The sequence below is a fragment of the Acartia tonsa genome, chromosome 14 (assembly GCF_053477335.1).
Source record: "Acartia tonsa isolate MP-2025a chromosome 14, ASM5347733v1, whole genome shotgun sequence".
Classification (NCBI taxonomy): domain Eukaryota; kingdom Metazoa; phylum Arthropoda; class Copepoda; order Calanoida; family Acartiidae; genus Acartia; species Acartia tonsa.
In genome coordinates, this window is record NC_137273.1 from 5,939,393 (window position 1) to 5,953,637 (window position 14,245).

The following is a 14,245-nucleotide window of genomic DNA, read 5'->3' on the forward strand; positions in this document are numbered from 1 at the left end:
CCATCTCTTCTGTAGATTAAATTATTTAAACGTTAAAAAATATGATAACAAAATAATAATAAAAAAATTTAGGAATACATAATGTTTTTTTGGCTTTTGATTATATTTTAGAATTGGTACAAGCGCATTTCCTTGACAGTGAGACTGACATATACACTTTACAGAGTTATAAAGTAGCTGAACTATTCAATAATGTATTCTTTAAAGAAATATTTCATTGCCTTCCATCTATGATTATTATAGGCTTCTCTAAACAAGGATGACAACATCCAGAAAAGCGAAGCACAAAGTATCAGGCACTCGAGAAGTGAACAACAACAAATATAGAGTAACATAACGTGCAAAACGTAATCTTGCTCATATACTGGATGAATAATAGGAAAATACTTTATAGACGAAATTAAACAGTTGTTTTGCATTTATTATGGTTGCTAATAGTTCTAAGAATCGCTATTTAAAAATCAGGTTAATGTATGACGATATACAGAAAGATTTTAAATCAATGGGACAATTCTAACTGAACAAACGTATAAATGGTCATTCCCTAAATGTTGAAAAGCTTTGCTTAAAAAAAAGTTTCAGACACTTTTTTGCACTCTGCACCTAAATTTGCATTTTCAGGTGTTTCCATAAAAAAGTAAATATTTAAAAAATATATTATAATTATAATATATAGTCGCAAAGTAAAATTTCGGTCCTAGGATAAACGCAGGAGTCCCACACGTCGGAGTGGACAAACGTCGGAGTGAAGACTTAACGTAACATAACCTAATTTGAATTATCTTATAGGTTTTCAAATGCCTAACCCCTGCAGAGGGCTTATTTGTGTATTCATATCTAAACCTAACCTAACCTGTATAGAAATACTTTATTAAATTAATATTTTAACACTCCTGCGTTTGTCCACTTCGACGTTTTGGGACTCCTGCGTTTGTCCTAGAACAAAAATTTCAAGTAGTTTTTTTTTCGTAAATTGTTCCTTCTGTTAAAGATCACACTATTGTATTTTATTTTACTTTATTGATAGCTTTGATAATCACAATCAAAGCTTAAAGCGAATTTTAGAAGAAAAAAAACCGTTTTCAAAATTTATTATTTTTTGCTGTTTTTTAATATTGCTAGTTTTTCGTAAATGTACGAACATATATTTTAGCACTATAAGCTAAATAAGGAAATCCTACTTGTATGTCCATACAAAACAGTCAATGCAATGTTGAAGGTAGCAAAATAATTGTAAGGGGGTAAGTACATTTTTTTCTAGACTCAGTTTCTACATAGTCTAATCATTCAATTATTTAAGATATTATGTCATTTAGTTATCTGTCGTTAATAGGTCAATATTGACATCATTAATTAAACGCCATACAGTCGACCTAAATAAATGATATTTTTGTTGACAAATGACTAAATATATATGCAGGCTATAAAAGTTAAAATTCAAAAAAAGGCAGAATAGTATATAAATTAGAGCGAGTGTTTAAAGATGCCAGTGAAGCAAATTGGTTCTTTTTTTGCGATTTATAAAATACCATGTGCTGAAGTGTATGCACACCAAAAACAATTAATCTTCCATTGTCCTATCCCTGGATCCCTGCTTTCTTGCACCTTATGCTTCATATATGGAAAGAAAGATTGATAGATCGTGCTTCATTTTCATACAAAACCCATATTCTTTTTAACAACCAAAAATAGCAAATGTAAAATAGAACTGAATGAAAGGATTTTAACAGGTAGTTTTCAAACTACTCTGACTAACAAATGGACCATTACTTTCTGTAAAAGGATGGATTGGAATAGAAAAATGATAGCCTTTCACGGGACCTATGGAAAGCTTCCCTGCAATGAAGAACTCAGTCGGTTCAATGATTAGCAAGATTTAAATGGACAATCAACCTTACTGCTCTAAATTAACAATAGTACTGAAATTGTTATCCCTTTGCGTTTCATACCGTCCCAAAACAACCCGACAGAAATTGTACGGTTTTCCATTTCAGTAACATGCTGAATAGGATGATTTTTTGTTATTATAGCCCTTGGATCAAATGTTTTATGTTTAACAAGACAATTCACTATCCTGTTTTTATGTCAAGGCATTCTATTATGGAAAAGATTATATCCCGTAGTTATTGGATTACAATTTTTCATAGTGTGAATTAAACCTACTATTTTGAAATTTCTGTTACATTATAAGTACATACTTATGAGAAAAATGAAGTTTTATTCAACACATATATTCAAAACATTAAGTGCAAAAAAATTATCCATCTATCACTTTTCATAATTCCATCTTTCTATTCCTTTTCTTAGTTATCTATTCTATTTATTTATAATCTACAAATCAATCAGTTAATAAAGCTACCTAACAATCAATCTACATAACTACTAATAATCGAGGACGTCCAAGCTTATCTATATTTTTTTTAGGTGGGGGGGGGGGTGGTTTATCACTCCTTTACACTCCTCCCCTCCCCCCTGGACGTCCCTGCTTATAATATCTTCATTTCAATCTTTTAATCTAAGAAATTTTGTTCAGAAATAAACTCTTTCTGTTTTTTCTCAGCATCTCAGCATCTTTATCTTTTATTTACATTTTTTTAGCTATAAGGGCAATAACTATTACTAAACCAATTCCCTCTTTCTATAGATAAAGGGTTAATAGATGAGATTTTATAAAATTATTTCATAAGTTAATCAAATAATCTATTTATTAGTTTAAAATTGTATCTTTCTATATTTCAACTTATTTATTATTCTATCTATCTATCCAAAATGGTAATCGTGCAAAAAATGAGGGTCACAGAAATGTATTTTGATTTGGCATAATTTTGGCCAAGTTTCTGCATAAGATACAGAGAAACATATTCTTAAAAGTAGATTGGTTTTAAAATAAAAGAATAGTGAAAACATTACGCAATGACTAAAGAAACTTAAAATGATTTCTGCTGCTGCTATGTTAGGTAGGGTAGAGTAGGAGGAATGTCTTGTCTCAAAACAGGTGCAACTAATTACTATGCACAGTTTAGACTTTTAAACAAATATTGTGCAATCAAAAGGGTTGGTTGAACTTAGGAAGTTTTGCCGTATAATCATTCACTCAACTAGTACGATTTGTTTTACACTATACAAAGACATAGTGGCGGAAGGTAAAAAAAGATGTTGATCTCTTTAATTATCAGTTTTGATTAGTAGCAACGTTAAAGTAAATAATTTTAAAGGTGTCTTTATCTTTGTCTCTGGTTTGTCAACACTGCATATGTATTTCTCAAGTACGCACCCCTTTTCTAGTAGCGTACCTACTCAATAACATGATATGTTACTTTTAGCAGTATAGCATTGACTTTCACATTCATGGGTATGTGTTATGTCTTTAAAAATGTCACTCTTTTCCCATCAAGTTTATTTTGGGTATTGTCGGTTTCGTGACATCTTCTTATGCTTGGTTATTTTATGTTAGGTACTGTTAGAGCCTCCCGCAGGGGCTAGAAATAGAAAAATTGAAAATGGTACTTTAAAAATACGACGAAACGCCCCTTAAGAGGCGATGTCACAAAACCGACAATTTAGTAATTATCATCATTTTATAGAGTCCTTGATAAGTGTATCAGCGTGTATGCCAATCATAATGTATTTTTCTTATCCTAATAGTTTTATTTAGATTTTACCTTTTTGTTTTCTAAAGGTAGTTGTTAAATAAGGCTTAATAATGCCTAGAGTAGTAATAACAAAAGCTTCGCTATTTATTAAGTTATCATTCTTGTTTACACGATAGTGTTATTACTATAACAATGTGATATAATAACGTGCTAACACGATGTAAAATATGCAAAATAATCTATCTATTTGGCTTTTATATATCTCTTTGTCAAAATATTTTTCTATTCGTGAATCGGTGATTTCACACAAGGTACCTTATAGAGCACTGAAACCCAACCCCTTAATTTTTTAAATAAAATGAAAATAATCGTTGGTACGGGAGGGACGCTAGTTTTATGTTAGTTTGTTGATCACTTTAGTCATAAGAATATAAAAGGTTCTGGAAAGCCCCGCATGGTTAGAGCACCACATGTTATAGGTCCTGTAGGGTTAGGCATTGTAAAAAAAATACTACCTTTTATTTTTAATTTATTTTAAAAAATAAGGTGAGGGGATGGTTGAAAGTGAGCATTGATGTGTAATAAACCCATTAATATATATATCTATGAATTTTATATTTATCTAATAACATACCTTTTTATCTATTAACCTATCTATCTAACTATCTATCTAACTATCTATCTAACTATCTATCTAACTATCTATCTAACTATCTATCTAACTATCTATCTAACTATCTATCTAACTATCCATAACTATCTATCTAACTATCTATCTAACTATCTATCTAACTATCTATCTAACTATCTATCTAACTATCTATCTAACTATCTATCTAACTATCTATCTAACTATCTATCTAACTATCTATCTAACTATCTATCTAACTATCTATCTAACTATCTATCTAACTATCTATCTAACTATCTATCTAACTATCTATCTAACTATCTATCTAACTATCTATCTAACTATCTATCTAACTATCTATCTAAATATCTATCTAAATATCTATCTAAATATCTATCTAACTATCTATCTAACTATCTATCTAACTATCTATCTAACTATCTATCTAACTATCTATCTAACTATCTATCTAACTATCTATCTAACTATCTATCTACAGATCTAAAGTTAAAGTTTCCAAAACTGTATAGCTATGCAATTTGCCACAGAAAACTTTCCTATTCAAACATTCAATCAAAATAACCAAAAAGAGAACAAAAAATTTTTGTTTAAACTACGAAATAGTTTAAGTTTTATCATATCGAAATAAGTAGCATTATATTTTGAATCTATCAATTCTTTTATGTCATCAAATGCCTTTCTTAGCAAAGCAGTTATTCTAAACCTAAAATATTTAAAATATAACTAAAAATATATAAGGTACAAAATGCTTTACCATTTTGTAAAATTGTATATCCCATTAAACATCCAACCCTTTGATTACACGACGTTTGTGTGAAATTCTTAATTGAAGATAAATTTGTTTCCTTCTAATTTTCATTCAAATATCAACGTTTTTTCTGCTTTTAAAAAATATAAAAGTCCCTTTTCCTATACATTAAACAATATGTAGGTAAAAGTTTGCAAAAGTTGTTCTATGCATTTTCAGTTTAGATAGAAAGATATTACAAAGTAGATTGAATTAAATGGAAAGATTTAAAAATAGATTCATGGATTGAATTAGATTTAAAGTTAGATAAATAGAGAAAACGGCATGCATATTGATAGATAGATAAAGAGAGAAATAATAAATAAGAATTTAAAGTACTTTTTTTGCAATACTAATGCAAAAGTGTTTGCAAAAAATGCTCCAAAATGGTCAATTTAAAAAAGGCCATTTGGCGGGGTGTATAGCGATTGCTATTTGAATGTTTGTACAATACGGTTAAAGCAATTAATTTTAGCATAATTTACTTTTGAAATGAAAAGTATTTTGGCACATTGTGAATACCTTTGGAAAAGTTTGCATGTTATAAAAGACCTCTAAAACAGTAGATATGAAAAAAGTGTATCTGTATATCTGTGTTTCATCGGATTTTCAATTTTATTCTGAATATAAATGATTTTTTTTTTCAAAAAATCCCGACGATTTATGATTATAATTTCTAGGGGTTAAAGTAGTTAGCTGTATACCGAAGGATCTAGTAAACCACTGAACTGTTATGGTTCTCCTTTACAATGTAGCTACTTAAAGGTCCTGGCAAAGTTTATGACTATTTGTAGAAATCACCCCAGATGTTTTTGTTAAGCTTTTTTATTCTTTTACTTTTATTTTAGTTTTATATTATTTAGTCAGCTGTTTTGTATAAAAACTGAGTAATATTTAATACTTTTTATTACTTATAACTAGCTATTCAAACAACAATTGTATTCCTATAATTATCCCATGCGCTGTGCAATCACATCTGCATACAGTTTTATATTCGCATAAAAATCAGTGATGAGACAATTGACGTAAAATTTATGCTTATCACAAATCACGATAAATTATATCATTCCTTCTGTAGATTGGAATCATTGTTTGAACAGTTTGAACTATTCAAAGGTTTAAAGTCAACAAATAAGTGAACGTGGTTATAAAACTTAGTTTTCTAGTGTTATTTGCATGTTCCCTCCCTCATTGCATGAGGCAAAATTGTAAATAGGTGAAAGAAAGTGTTAAATGAGTAATACAAAGGGGAAGAGGCAGTTATTGCTGATGTAATAATATGTCATGTTGATAATATGATGTGCGGACTTGAATGCACACCATTTCATTGGGTAAGGAACTGACAACCAAAAATAAATATTTTTATAATCTACCTAATTTTATCTTTAAGAACAATAATTTTTATGTTTATGGAAGGATTCTAAAAATCATAAATTACTAATAGACTAAATTGACACTCTATCTTTAATGTAAAATGTGCTACATGTAAAATTTTCTTTTTCTTTTCTTCCGATGGCTAATTCCTGTCGCTGTATTTATGAATTTGTGGTATGAATACAATTCCGCGAATGTTTCTCTTAATAAATCATCAGAATTGCATATTATTACAACAGCCAAACGGCCTCTTTCTGTTTACTTCACTTTTATCATTAAATACTCCTTTATCTAATTTTTACTATTATTTTTTGCGCAAGAAGGGAGGGGTCATTGGGGTGCTTGTTACACTGTTCCCCAAAGTTTTATGTTTTCTTAATCGTTGGCTTAACAAACTGTGGGGACTTTTTTTGGAGTTTTGATTTTTTGATTCATTAAGTTGAGTGTCCAAACGTTTCAACTACTAATTGTAAGCTACTGAAGGGTTAAATTTGTGTATTATCATTGGGACTGTAAATCAATTTATCGGCCATTGTCTTATCCCTTTAGATCCCTGCTTTTTGCTAATATGAAACAAAATACGGATGTGATGATATGTGGAAGTGAATACACACCTGAATTTATAGCCATTTTGTAAGGTTCATTAACTTTCTAATGATAATACATACATGCATTATCTGTCTATATATCTATAATCTATCTAATGTATATCTATCTATCTATCTTAAAAGGCCTAATCATATAAAATGTCTAAGGCTTGCATAAGAAATAGGGTTGCCTAACTCTTAATCCTAATATGTATGCTCAAAGTAATTCTTGTTTTTAATCATCTATCTTTAAAAACTATTGTAGCCTTTTGAGCACTTTTTTGGTCATTGGAATTATCTATTATATATATCATTCGATTTATTAACAATATATATTTTTTAATAATGTAGTTTACTCTACTACACATCTTTTAGTGAATGTATGAATAAGAACAAGCGCAGTAATACCTAGTTTAAACAGCTATACCTTAAAAATCCCCTAAAATTTCCTTAGCCAATCAGAGGAACTTTATATAATTTAGCCATTTTAGAAGTCATAATAATCTTTATGAAAATTAATGTGTTGATATTTAGTTGGAACGTCAGTTGAATAAGGGACAGACTTACCAAAATTATAGAGTAGCTGCGCTACTTCAAATGAAAAATGATATAGTTTGATTTATTATTTGTCCCCCCATAACTATTGCATTTTTAACAATTTCCCAAAATCTTGAATTAAACCCACCCCCCAAACTTTCCTATTTTAAAAGTAGAATCTTTTAAGAACAAAATTTGATTCCTTTTTTATCTTTACGAGTAATATTATTTAAATCCCCAACTTAAAATACAAAAGTTTAAAAATTTCAAGGGAAAAAAGATGGCGGGGGTCTTTTACAAGTTGGTGGATTTTTGGCTGCATTTCCTTACTTTTTTTTCTTTTCCTTATCGGTTTGCATTTAGTTTAGTCTATATCTATATCTAGATCTATATTAATCTATTTCTATCTATACATTTATCTAAAAAAATTAGTGAATTCACTAATATAAAATTGTAATAATGAATATGTAAATAATAGAGCGAAAGTTCATCGTTTTAAATTTTTCACAACACTGAACCCCGTCCCCCACCCTTTCTAGACATGAAACTTATTTTTATCTCCTTCTGGAGGCGCTAACACTGAGTTGTTATATCTTTATAGAGAGCTATCCCAGTGGGACACTTTTTACCTTTACTTAACCTAACCTTACCTGAAATAAGCACCAAAACTACCTTTAAAAAAAGGTTAGCTTATGGTCCAGATCCTAAACCAAGGAAAACCGCCATAATTATTTTTCTCGTATTCACTCGAATCCGGTGGATAGGAACCGGTTCTCATCCATACGAAAAAACTATGTCTAGCATCGTATTATATCCAGCTTTCTACGAATATAAAAATGGCACCTCGGGGCTAAAAAAAACTAGTTTTAATCTTTTAATTATACATTCTATATCCGCGGAAAGCCGTTTATAATACGATGCGAGAAATAACTTTTAATACATCTGATGGTTCATATATATTTTAGGTCAGGGTGAAGCCGTCATGTCTCCAACTTGGAACTGCAACATCAACTCACAAAACAAACAGGTAACATTAATTATTTTGTAGCTACAATTCAATCCGTTCGTGTGTTAACCCGTTAGATACGTCGCCGGATAAACACTCCCCCTTTTTTTAAAATAAGGTTATCTTTTTTTTAACCCCTGCGGTGGACCAAAATCTATAGCCTACCTTAGAACCAAGCTGTACCTACCCGATAAGGATGTATTCTATGACTCCCTTTGTCAACCACAAAGAAAACACACACATTGGGATTTTTCAATCTTTTTCAGAATATTTGTATGCCTCTTGAAACCTAGGTTTAACGTTAAGCTGTCATTAAACTAACCTTCTTTCTTTATATATCTTATACTTGTCTACCTATTTCCTAATTATATAAGATCCTACTTGAAAGATTTATCTCTGTTTATATTACATTTTCTAACCTACGTTAAAATAGGGATGTGCCTAAATTTAATTTTTTTTATTGACAGATTTATAGAAATAAGACACATTACTTTAAATATATTGAGATTGTAATTATGTTTTAAGAAAAATAGCATAAAACCATGATTTTAACAGTAGGTGTCTTGTCTGAAAAGTAAAACAATTTAACTTAGTTTTATATAAAATATTGGGTAAGGTTATGTGGGGTATAAAAAGCTTCCACCCACCCTTTAAAAAGATTGGATAGCATAATTAAAGTTAAATAAAATAAATACATCAAAAATCTTTGATATCCCTAAGGTAAAGTGTCCAATGTTAAAATAACAGAGGGGGGATAATTTATTTATAAAAAGAGGGGATATAGAACATTATGAAAATTGTTGTATCTCCATCTTTTCGAAGGTCTAAAAGTTTTCTGCATTCTATGATTTTCAGAATTTTTTTCTGAAATACAGCCCAAATGGAAGGGTTAAATAATGCTGTCACTGTCATCAAACTATCATGAATATACAAAAATGATAAAAGGGGTAGTTTCACAAAATGCATTTGAACTTAATTTAGTGAACCGCATATTTTTTCCTGGTTAATTAATTAAACTACATTTATATGGCATATATTTGAAAGAATTTCAATTTTCTACCACGTTGTTTTTAAAATATCAAGACTACGTGGTAGAAAATTGAAATTCTTTTAAATATATGCCATATAAATATAGTTTAACCCATTAACTAGCAAAAAATATGCGGTTCACTAAATTAAGTTCAAATGCATTTCGGGAAACTACCCCTTTTAATAAAAAATGCTTTCTCAATCGGCGACATGTTAGTTGTATCTATAGGTGAAATTTCTTAGCTGTATGAATGGACAATCTGTATTTATTTATATTTAAGAAAAGGACAGTATGCTTGTATTTGTTTATATTTATGACAGGACTGTCTAAACTTGTTTATATATGACAACCTTAATATTTATATTTTCCTTAAATTTGTAATAAGGTGCCTATTCATTATAATTTTTGAACTCATAAGATAACAAGGATGACAAAATCCATAATAACAAAGCAGCTACTCTTGAGTGTCAGATTTAATAAGCAGAATTTTAATATGTAAGTCTAAATAAAATTCGATTATAGAGATGCCTAGCTTATAATAGTGTACCTTATTGTTCTAGGAATCATTAAGCCAAAAAACAGATGAAGAGTATAATCATATCATACAAAATTGAATTGTGTAATCAAGAAGTTAAAATCAGCATGTTCTAGTATGGACGTACGGACTTTCTTGTAACAATTTTAAAGTTGGTACTATTCTTAAATCTGTTTTAGGAATCATCATGCAAAGTTTGAAATTTCTTGATTGGAAAATTCTAATATGTTCAAATTAACAAAAAGAGTTAACCGTTACTGACGTGCCTAATTATAGGAAGGCTTCGCTTAAAAAAATATGGCCACCCTTATATGAGGTGAAGTGAGACATTTACTATGCTGTTTATAAATAATCTGGCGACCCTGTTAATGAGAGTTGACAAGTGCATCATTTTTCACCTATTTGGAAACTTTTTCCTTAATCACACCCAAACTTTGGAATGTGTGCAGTTTTAACAGAAAACTTGAGATCCAGGCAGGTGCAAGGACATGCATGAGTTTTCTTGAAGTTTTTCTGTAATTCTAATATTAGTCTTATACCATTTCTTGGCCATCGCCATATATTAATTGATGTTAAGGTAAATAGCAAAAGTGGATCCCATTTTAACGTCTTTAACATAACCAGATTGGTAAAGACTCAACCTTATCAATTCATCCATCTAATTATTTAACAATATGTACGAATATACAAGTCTCAACAGGCCTTTTCAAAGTATTAGCAGTAATAGCTTCCAAGACATCTTTATAATAAATAGCAGGGATTTTAAGGGATAAAACAATGGACAATAAATCAATGTACTTCTCCAATGATGATATACAACATTACTCCTTCTGTTGTAGTAATAATTATTTGTTGAAGAGTTTGGATATTATTTGCTTAATAACACATAATCAAAATTAAACCAAAAGTCCTCAACGTTTTGTAGCCAACCCATAGTATGGTACCTGTGTAATTAACAGTCCAATGTCTCCTCCAGTCCTGCTTCAATAGTGTCAACCAAATGTTTCTAAGATTCATATTCCCTGTTTAATTTTAATTTCTCCACAAAATTGGGTATCTATAATACAAAGTAGAACGATGTCTGTCCGTCTGTCCGTCTGTCTGTCCGTCTGTCCGTCTGAAGCTTAAGATCTCGGTAACCACTGAACCGATCGGATTCTACTCTTCAAGGTATATACCTATTGGCCCTGCGGTGGTTTTAAGCTATTTTCTTGGGGGGTGGGACACCCCCAACCCCCCAAAAAACAAAAAAAAATCCCCCCCCCATTTTTTTTTTTTTTTTTTTTTACAAATTTTATGAACTTCACGAATTTTACGAATTTTACGAATTTTACGAATTTTACGAATTTTACGAATTTTGCGAATTTTACGAATTTTACGAATTTCGCGAATTTAATCGCGAAATGTTTTCCTGCTGGGTAGGTGCGAAAATTTGTGATCCGTTCTGCTGGGTAAGTAATAGAAGATGTAATTATACCTCTTGGGGCAAAGCCCCTAGAGGCTAGGGGCGAAGCCACTAGTAAACTATATAACAAGGGGAATGGGGACTGCAAAAGAATGGTGAAATCACCCATAGAATACAAAGGAAGGGGACTGTCAAGTTGCATTTAAGATCAGGAAGGAAGGGGTCAATGGGCCCAAAGTTTTATATAATAACGTTTTCTTATTCGTTGAATTAATACTTTGGGGACTTGATTGAGTTTTGGTTAGATTGTTCATTAAGTTGAGTGTCCAATTGTTTCAACCACTAATTGTAATCTACAGAAGGAGTAATTTTTCTATCATCATTGGGGATGTAAATTAATTGAATGACCATTGTCTTATCCCTTTAGATCCCTGAATTAAGATTAAGAGTTTAACAAAAAAAGTTTATCGTTGAAGCTTTTGCAAGATGTCTTTTATACACAACAAATGCCTAGAATGCAGCATTAAACAATTTGCAAAATTCCCTTCATCTGTAAAGGGGGAATTTGTTGACCCCCCAATCCCTATGTCTTCATCCAAAGATCTAGCTAACTTTTCGACCTATATGGTTCTCCTTTACTGTAAATCTTATTATTAGTTCAATAGTGATTTTTAACTATTTTGGGAGCGGTATCTCCATTGTTTTGAGAGAAACCAAACCTGGATCTCTTTAAGACTAGGGGCGTAATCACTGGAAAATACTATTAAGTTACTAAACTTATAATATAAATTCTAAAAAATAAGAACTTCAGTTTAGCCCTGCTCAGGTTTTAGCCTATTTTTTATGCATTGGATAATGGATGAACTCACTTACAAATTAATCTTTATTATGCTTTATTCGACTGAATATTCAAAAAGGAGGGGGGGGGGGGGGTAATGTAGTCAACTCGCATCATAAGAAATTTTGCGCATTAAGCAGCAATTTTCCTATAAAGAACAGGATAGAAAAAATAAAGTGCATAAACTATTATTCAGATATTCATTGAAAATTTACTTAATCTATGCACCAATAAACAAACTGCATAGAATTATAATCAAGGATGACAAGATTTATAAAAGCGAAGCTCTGAAACGATAGGACAAACTAACAAGTAGAATATTCATGCATAAATCTAAACAAAATGGTAAATGAATTTGTTGCAAAACTTTTTAAATACAGGATACTGTTTAAGGAATTATTTACATTTTATACATAATTGTTATAAGAATCATCATGCAAAGTTTGAAATCTATAGGGCAATTCTAACCTGTTAAAATTAGTGAAAAGAGTCAACTGTCCCAGACCCTTACCATAGAAAAACTCCGCTTTTAAAATTAGGATCTACATTGAGTAGTTAACTCTTTTGTCAGTAGCTTAAGATTTAAATTTAAAATGCATTTGTGTACTATGCCTGTCTTATTAAGCATAAATAGAATGAAGAATAAAAGCAATGTCTATAAAAGTGAATCTCAACAAATAAGACGGTCATGCACACTAACATTAACAAATATAGGGTGCGATGCATTTAATTGTCAATATTATTAGAAAGTTGAACGAACATTTTTGAAATATATCCTTAAATTTCTTCAATGCAGTTTACGTAATAAGAATATACGTGAAGACTTGTTTGCAGAAAAGCCTTGCTTTTAACATTATAACTTATCTCCCATGGATTCCATATTTTAAGAATGAAGGATATAGTCTTGCAATCAAAAAGGTGCTTACATAAAAGCTAAATGGATTATTTGATTATGCCCGGTTTTTAATTCGACAGAACAATTCTTACATGCATAAATTTAAATTGGACGGACATATCAACCCTAAATTTAGGAAAACTTCATTTCTAATGATATTGTATTTATGGGAAAACAAGGATGACAATATCCATAAAAGCGAAGCACTGAAACGGTAGGACAAACTGACATTAACACTTGTATAGTGTCTAAACTGAATAATCAGAATATAAAAGTATAAGAGTCGAAGCAAAATTGTAAGTAAATTTGTTGAAAAACTGCTTGATACAGGATAATGTTTATGGACATACTTACATTTTTAGGACTTAATTATAGAGTTGCTTTGCTTATAATTATGTTCTTTGTTATCCCAAGAATCAATATACCAAAAATCAGACCAAACGGATAATTAGATCATTTAAAAATTTGTTGTTAAAAAAGTAGAAAAATCAACATGTTTAAATGGACGTACGGACATTCTGGTAATGATTATAGAGTTGCTACGCTTTAAAATCGTACCCAACTACTACAGGAATCATCATGCAAAGTTTGAAATCGATAGGACAATTCTAACATGCCTAAATTAGCGAATAAAAGCTATCTATATCGGACGGACGGACGGACCGAGTCTAATTATAGAGAAGCTTCGCTTTTAAAAACTATTGTAACACAATTATATAATATCAGCCAAAACTTTGGGACAAATCTTTGCTAATGTCATTAAGGATATTAGGAGACAAGTTTGTACAGGGAGGGAGGGGATAATGGAATGTCAATTTTACTCATACCCAACGTTCAGCAGTAGCTCATTTGGAGGATCAAAGACGTTGTAATTATTATAACATCTTGTTCCCAAACTTTTACACCAATAATTTTTACAAATTTATTTTTCTATCTTTTAAATATTATTTTGCTTACAGTATTTGTTTTAGCGTTACGGATCCACATTTTTTTCATGGCTACAGTA

General features: G+C 30.4%; 1 protein-coding gene across 1 annotated transcript in view; it reads left to right on the forward strand.

Annotated features, from left to right (window-relative positions):
• The window catches only part of LOC145306390 (muscle calcium channel subunit alpha-1-like), a 226,126-nt gene that overhangs the window by 104,294 nt on the left and 107,587 nt on the right, over positions 1 to 14,245 (forward strand). Inside the window, exon 2 of the mRNA XM_080148481.1 lies at positions 8,496 to 8,557. Coding sequence (XP_080004607.1) covers positions 8,496 to 8,557 — 62 coding nt within the window. The remainder of the gene's footprint in view (positions 1 to 8,495; positions 8,558 to 14,245) is intronic.